We start from the raw sequence: 8,566 nt of genomic DNA, 5'->3' as shown, positions 1-8,566 counted from the left end.
ATGCCTCCTACGAGAATGACAACAAAGATTATTTGTTATGGTTAAAGGGTTCAATTTGCTGCAATTTTTATTAATTACAACTTGCCCTTATCCCTACGGAGGGTCGGCACAGTATGTGCTGCTCTTCCATACACTACTATCAGCCGTCATACCTGAATCCACTTCCTTCTTAAGCATATCCTCTATCACACAATCCGTCCATTTTTTCTTCGGTCTTCCTCTACCTTTGTCGGCATCGACATGCAATCTGGTTTATGTCCCCATCGTCTCGTCGCATAACATGTCCATACCACGATAACCTTTTGCTTCTCAATTTCTCGGCCACTGGCGCTACACATTCTTAACTTTATCCCTTCTTGTCACACTATACATCCATCATAACTGCAAGTTATCTGCTGCAATTTTTATTAAACACTAAAAAGTGTTAGTTACTCATTTCTATATTATGGACATAGACGTGACAAACATAATGAAGTTTTTTCGAAGAGCTGTAGCTGTATGATGGAGATAATATCGCGATTTAAACAAATTATTTACGAGCGTATTAAGTTAGTTGTATCATGTAATCTTACTTCCAAATCTACTTGTTTTACTTAATAAGTAAACTTCTATAAAAGAAACTGTTGAAGTAAATTACATTTAGCGGAATGTTTCACAGTACGTGCACTGTTTTCTTGACCGTATTTCTTTTCTTATTGGTATCGGCGTACCTGCTAAGTTTCCTTCGGGACTGCCTGAGATTCATTGCTCGGCTAAACTTCAAGCATTCGTTTGTTTCGAACAATCCGACAAAGCATTGGGGAGTAAAAACTTTAGTCGTTTCTAATAAAAAACCTTATTCAACGAAAACAATAGGTAACAAAGTTACGCAATACTTAGAGGTCAATAATAAATATTAGAAATTAAAGCTTTGTTGTAATTAATTTCAAATACGGTTATCGGCTTTCGGTTTATTATTCTACATTGGCAGAGACGTTCCACAAAATGTAATTTATTTTGGTGGTAAGTATTGCAATGAAGTAGTAGATTGATTTTTAAAATATTTCAATATGCAATATAACATTTTCAATGCGACTCCATATTGAAATTTACTCGTATATTTAAAATATACCGCTTACACAGCACTTTGATGACGTTAATCAAAGAAAAGGATTTCAATGAACCGCAACGTCGGGGCGTTAATGTTGTCGACTTTTCATTTTATGAAGAACGGAACTACGCTCTAAAGGTTAATATTTGCTTCATTATTATACTTTATGCTAAATAATGAGCAGGTTCTTGCCATAATAAAGATTTTTTTATTAAAATAATAACCAACACCAGCAATTTTGTTACCATGGACTTTAGATTTTAGCAAGCTACTTTTCTCAATTTTAATCTTCAACTTTGTTCATAAGTTTTGAGTTAACAAAAGTTTTAAATTTATAATAAAATTGTATTTAAATCGTGTGGTTTCGTGTATAGGATTGTTGAACTAATATTTGTGTTGTTTCATTTAATATTTTGTTAACTGTATTTGGATTACATTTAATTTGTTTGGTTTTCATTTGGTTCGGTTTTAATTAGTAAATAATTTAGGCCATTAATACTGGCAATGAAACCAAACAAATATTTGAAACAAGCATTTAAGTTTATATTATAAATCAATTTTCAGTTTCCGAGGCCGTCGCAGTGTCGCGTACAAAGGGTCTACGGAAACGAAACATTCTTCAATATCCGATGTTTTGTGCTAAGCTAAGCTTTGAATACAAACTTGTTAATCGGAACTTTCTTCTGTTTTAAACAATAATATTTATTCCTAATGTGTTTAACAAAAATACTCGACCAAAAAAAATGTATTAAGAGAGTGAATGAAATGATCACCAAGAAACGAAAATCTTCATGTCTCTGATTTACAATGGGTGTTTTGTACGAGTCTTTTTTTACTTTAACTGAATGAGGTTTTGTATTTAAAGGAATAAAATGACCGTCAACGTATTGCCTAGCTTTGTACTATTCCGTACACAATAGTAAAACAAACATTTGTAAAGCACAGGATACAGTAAATGGTTTAAACGCGGATTAAATTAAGCAATAGTATGGGGATTAGGGGGCGCTAGCGTTAATCTTGTTTCAGCGGCAGGCGAGCGTCGAACCCGAGACGTTTGATATCTGATCGTTAAATTGCCGTGTTATGTGCTCCCGGGGCGCATTAGGTCCGCAATAAACCATTGCCCTGACTGCTTTATGGCTCACGGCCAATTGCTCTGTTACGTGGAGGATACAGTAATGTTTAGCATTTTACATCCTTTGACGTTAGTAATACGGTACGACATATAAGAAAATTGGGCTTGAAAGGAAATGGTTTACGTGGGTAATGTAAGGAGAAATCGATTAGTAGCTTGTTTCTGTAGTTACTTAGTTCAGTAGGTCGTTCATTCTATGGCGTTCCCATAATTAATGCACGGCCTGGCTGAACAGGTATACACTTTGATAGAATCGTGCGAATGCGAAAGCTGTAACAATGTATGACGCCGTTCTAAAATGAGAAAGTAGTGTTTCATTTGATTATTTCTAATTAAAAGTACTCCTCAATCATGGAATATAGAGCACACATCTTATTTTGCGATTTATTTAAGACGTTGGTTAGTTATACATTACTATTTTATTATTGGGTAACAATATTGACAGTAAATGGTTAAGAATGAATTGCTCGTTTAGTCTATTAGCCATATAAAAGTTATCTGTATGTTTTCGTAACATAACTGTATCTTAATAAGACAGAACGCGGATCGGGAATGTTGTTATGACGAGCCTCAATTGTTCTGCTATTCAACTTCGTTACGGCCGTCGTCGTTCTCGTTCCTTTGACCTATGCTTGTAATCGAATTGCGTACAATCTGTGACGCCATTTATTAAATTGTGTGTGCCGTAATATCTGATAGAATGGTCGGACTAAGGCCCGCGGCGCCAGATATAACATGTAATTCAATATCCTTAACTTTCTTTTGATAAGATTTTTTAGCACAGTTTTTTTTTTGCCTGACCGAGAGAAGGCATATTTTTGACGTTATATACGTAATACGTATATGTCCGTTCCATCTTTTATAACATAAACAAGTTGTGAAATGTTACGTTAGTTCTTAGTTATAGTATACTAGTAAAACTTTAAAAATTAACTTTAACTTTATAAAATGTTTTCATAAAAGATCTTTCGACTGCTACTCACGTTCAACGAGGTAAATGCTGCGATGAAAAATAAATTTCCTTAACGATCTTAGATGCAGTAAATGATATTAAATTGATTCGATTTTTCGTAGTTTTATACTGAAGTTGATTATTATTTTTCCTTATAAATAATAGTCCATAAATTATAAAAACAAAGCCTATTTCTTGACCTACTCTTCTCAATCATTCGTACGTAGAAAAATGGAGACTTGTGCTGTTCTTGTTGAGTCTTTCTCTCAGTTTTAAAACCGATTTTATCTGAACATACATTTAAGGGCTTGTATAATATATGAATACATGTACTATAACTTTCTTTTCAGGCGCTTCGTCTCACAAGAGCATTTTGTAATCACTTATTATGACCACAAATTTATTAATTTGCCTATTGCTATAACATGCGAATCAATATCAAGAGCATTAACCTCAAGTCGGATATAGAGCTCCAGTTTTATATCAGATCGCATTTGTACGGAAACATTAGGTTGGCTGTAATGTTACCGTGACTATGTTCCCGCACGCCACCAATTTCTGCGCTACTAGGAAATCAGCGATATTGTATTACTGCTACTTTTTTATTCCAGTCACGTTATTTTATAATTAGGGAAAATCCCCTTTTACTATTTTGATTTTTTTTTAAATTGCGATATACTTATGAAAACTGTAACAGTTTCATATATTTTAAAAATGATCATACAAATTTAACAAACATGCGTAACTACGACAAAATAAAGTTAATACACATAGTCCAACCATAAATCAAGAAAATAAATTTTGGAAATGCAAGTTTATCAGAACACAGAACTATTCTGATAAGGAACCTTATCATTTTGTTCGTAGGAATGTTTTTAAAGTCTTATTATATTGTACTATTAGTTGTTGTTTGAGACATTGTCCGCGTGAAATGAAAAAAATATAGCCTAAGTACTAACTGATAGCGTACTTTTTTAATAGTGAAAGAAATCTTTCCTCTTTATAACATTAGTACAGAAGTATAGATATACGGTAAAAGTTACTATCTCGTAGGTAATATCTCACGTTGTCAGGACGTTGTCTGACAACAGGTCGCGGCGGAAGAGGAATGCTCTTCAATTTCCTCGCCTTTGTACACTCAGACTGTTTCTTTTAGCTGAGACGTTGAATAATGAGAAACCCGTTTGCTACAACAACCTACGTTTTACTATTACATATGAAAGTTACAAGGATATATAACATACGCGAACAATGTTTATTAAAAATTAATTATTTATTTTAGTTCAGTGCTTGAAAATATACACTATGTTTTACGCAGAGTCATAGCAATTAAATGTATCCTAGTGCTGGTAAGTCTAGGAAGACTTGCCACGCACTGGCGGAAATATTGAGGGCGCATTTGGGCCCACCGCCGCACCACATCAATATTATTTTACTTGCCGCAGTAAATGTGTTAAAATCAATATGTTTAACAATCTATTCGGTTCTTAGATGAACATATTTTAGTTTTGTTCTATTCAAAAATAGTGAAGTCCTTTGTTCTTTATTGTATATTCTTTTTAATTTATTTAGTTGTGAATCTCTGTTAGTTTCAGTAGCGAAGGTACACGGTTTTCTAATTTAGCAACACAATGGACGCCGGCCCAGTTTTAAAATGTCCTCAACAGTAATTTCGGCATAGAATTGTTTGTATGACACGAATTAAATGTAACGAATTCCTAGTACAATTTAGAGTAAGAACATTTTTAAAATAGCAATATTTCTTTGTAATATAAAGTGTAAAGATTTAAACTATTACCGATAAAAAGCTTCAAATGTGTCAAAGACTGTTTGTGAGAACTTATTTTTAACTCGAATTACAGTAACACTCTAGTACGGACAGCCTTAAGACTCGCAATCATTAGAAGGCAGGGAAAAGTTGTAAAAATTTCAAACTACGTAGAGCTTTGCCGAGTTTAACAAAGTTAAAAACTCATTGACTTAAGAAAAACAGTAAAAAATCGTTTCAAAGCTTTATACTGCTAGATATTAGAATATTCTTGTTAAACATTATAAAATTTAAAAAAAAGTTATAGATTGCATCAACAGTTTTTTTTATATAGCAAAAGGTGGCAAACTGGTAGTTTCTACAGCCTGTGATACCGCTAAAATGGGGTAGCGACCGCTACACGCGGACCGTGACGCGTTCTCTACCCTTAATCAACGTAGGTCACTCATAAAGTGGTTTATCCTTTCTATGCGTCTCTGCCATTTTTTGCGACAAATACTTAAGAGTAAAAGATACAAATATATTTTCTTAATGTTATGCTACAAACATGTGAAATAGCCGTCATTAGGGAGAAGCGAGTCGTGCATTTCTGATTAACGTCATTGTTTAAAAGACGCAATTAGCTAGTGATGCTACACGCCTCAAGAAATGCTGGTGACGATATCATTTTATTACTACAATAAAATACTGTATTTATGTTTATAATACAAAACAAAGTTTTATAATTGTTGTGTTTTGATAATAAAAAAATATTTATTACTATTATCTACTTCATATTATTTATACTATCATACTAAGATTTTGAATGCGAAAGTTTAGATGTATGGATGGATGGATGGATATTTGTTAGAGTTTGTAGCCTAAATGGCTGAACGGATTTCGATGAAAATTATTACAAAACCTACAAGATTACGACCAACATAAAGGGTTTGCTGGGGTTCTTCGGAGAGCTGGGTTGGCTGGATACTACTAAATCTATAGTAAAGGATATAAATAGACATGCAATAAAAGGTACAAATGTAAAATCACTCAAATAAAGCAAAGGGAATTCAATTTCAAAATAAGGACAGCCTCACTTTGTTCGAGTTGTTAATTCTGTTCGTGACACTCATCGTTCTTGGTCCTTCGACCTCCGGAATGGAATCAAGAGTTAAATATAATCAGAGAAGGTTTCTATTCAATTGTATTTCGAAATCACTTTAGTCGAAAGAAAGGAAGGAAATATTGTTATTTATTTACGTCGGTTTTATTCATACACGTTTGTGTTATTTTATAAATAGAAAAGATATTATATCTTAATATGAACTTAGGTTTCCATCGTACACCGTGATGTAAGATTTGTATCAACTTAGTTCAAACTTTGTGAACCAAAAGTTACGAAATTACCTTACAGGCACAAGAAAAGATTGTGTGTTCACATCAAAGTTGGGCAAAGTTATAACTTTATCGACAGGCCTAATATGTTACCGAAGATTTTAGTACCACGGGCGACGGCGGATCCGAGACATTTCCAACAGGGCTGTAATTAGAGAAGTTTATGGGAAATTAAAACTTTTCTTTAACTGGAAGTACAAAAGTGTATCAATGTAAACGAAAATAGACGTTTTCGCAAAGTAAATGATCTAATATAAATTAATTTTTTAATAGCCATATTTTATTTACTTATTCAATAATAGTCTAGTAGTAAATATTTCTGATAAACTTTTCTGTTTTGAGGGTTTTGATACAAAAAAGGCCGTATACGGGTAAATATAAAAAGTAATTTGTGGCAGCCCTATAAGTGTAGACCTTTTGCAGTTTATTGCTGCAGCATTAGCGCAGACAATTTCAACGCTAACATATTTTTTATGTTTAATACTGTGTCGTCGGAAGTGCTAAAACAGGAAATTGCAACTTTTATAGATGGTGTAATATTTACATTTTAAGAGTGTATGTACAGTGAAATATGTTATATATTTTAGTGATAAGCTTGTCCTATGTTAAAATATACTAGTAACTTACCTCCCTAAACCTGATTGGGCTAGATATAACCTTTAAATATATATCAATGTCTTGTTATTATTTTTCCATGGAAATTAATATTTCCCTTTCAGTATAAATGTATATTACAATTGGAACTTTAGAATGTCTTAGGAAAGTTTCCTTGCGGAAGTTTAGCAAATTCTAACTTTGTGAAGAGATCTCTTGGGTCTAATGATATTGTAAAACTTGAAAAACAAACGAGAAGATGTCGAAAAAATTCCGAAAAATATTATTTTTATCTGAAATACATTTTGTTTTAAAGATATCTATTTTAGGAAGTTACATATACGGGTCAAGAAGGTAAATATGGAAATAAAAATCGGTAAATTTAAGACCTGTTCCTAGGAATCGAGGCTAAAGTCGCTCTAGCCAAGACTAGTCACACTAGTAAACGAGTAAAGACAAAAGGGATAATCATGTAAAATGTTATGTCTAATTAACCCGTTAACTCCGTTGACAACGTTGATAGTAGAAATATACAATAGTAAAAAAAGAAAGCACAAAAGTGCTAAAGTACGACACTCACGTAGGTACTAAGTCCAGCTAGAGGTACGCCATTTGCTGCTAGCAGGAGGTCCCTGGGCGCAAGACGGCCGGTCCGCCAAGCTGGCTGGGGCGGGTACAGACGCCGGATGCGTACCAGACCTGCCCCGCCGCACACCGACATACCCAGCCCTCGGCCGTCCTTTTCCACTACCACGGTGAAAGTGTTATCTATGGAATAAAAATAGAATTAATTTTATTTAAATCTAATATTAGCTTAATTTCATTATTTAAATATAGATAAGGCCGTTGTCTAAAAGTGTTCCTTTGAGATGAGGCGTGTTTTCGTTAAACGCGATGCAGGCGACAGGTAGGGTTGTTTGGCCTTTATTAACATTGTTTGTTCAGTCCTCTCCGAGAGTATGTTTGGGTCGACTTTTAGTGCTCCCTGCACTGCGGTCAGCGCGATGTTTTCAGTAGAGATTACAGTTTCTCCCTCGGGTTATTGCTTTAATATATTAAATGTTGTTTTGTACATGCTGTGAATTTTAATACCATCCATAGGTGCTTATGGAATATAAGAAAACTGAGACAGTAAAAATACAAAGTCAGTTAATTTATAATGATCTATCTTAATACTTATTTGTGCTTAGTTTTAAACTATTTTTTGCTTGTAATGTGTATCTAATAATAACAAAAAAACACTATTTGTAAACTATGTTTGTGTAGCGACACATCTAGCATGCCTCTTTTAAAGGTCGAATACATATTTTGCAATAGGATATTGTCGGTGAGAATTGATGCCAAATGGCAACAAGCCATTGTTTCATATAATAACACGTTTATACATATATTTTTTATAGTACTTGTAATTTAAGGCGATTAGCGATATTCAGATATTTACGTAATATAAAGATCAAAGTTAACTGTTTTTATTTTAATCGAAATCTTTGTAAGGTAATAACATGCACCTATAAGTAAGTAAAAATCTGTCAAAATATATACAGAATGGCTCTTACGCGTCGATTTGCCGAAATCGACTTCACAAATACGCACGTAAAAGTAATAAAACTTTTCGAATTACTGCGATATTTTCCTTATGCCGTGAGAATTGCG

General features: G+C 33.5%; 1 protein-coding gene across 1 annotated transcript in view; it reads right to left on the bottom strand.

Annotated features, from left to right (window-relative positions):
* The window catches only part of LOC106101965, a 71,437-nt gene that overhangs the window by 8,744 nt on the left and 54,127 nt on the right, over positions 1–8,566 (bottom strand). Inside the window, exon 4 of the mRNA XM_013281356.1 lies at positions 7,494–7,681. Coding sequence (XP_013136810.1) covers positions 7,494–7,681 — 188 coding nt within the window. The remainder of the gene's footprint in view (positions 1–7,493; positions 7,682–8,566) is intronic.

Source organism: Papilio polytes, unplaced genomic scaffold (assembly GCF_000836215.1).
Source record: "Papilio polytes unplaced genomic scaffold, Ppol_1.0 DF823934.1, whole genome shotgun sequence".
Lineage (NCBI taxonomy): Eukaryota > Metazoa > Arthropoda > Insecta > Lepidoptera > Papilionidae > Papilio > Papilio polytes.
This window is presented reverse-complemented; position numbering and strand designations above follow the sequence as displayed.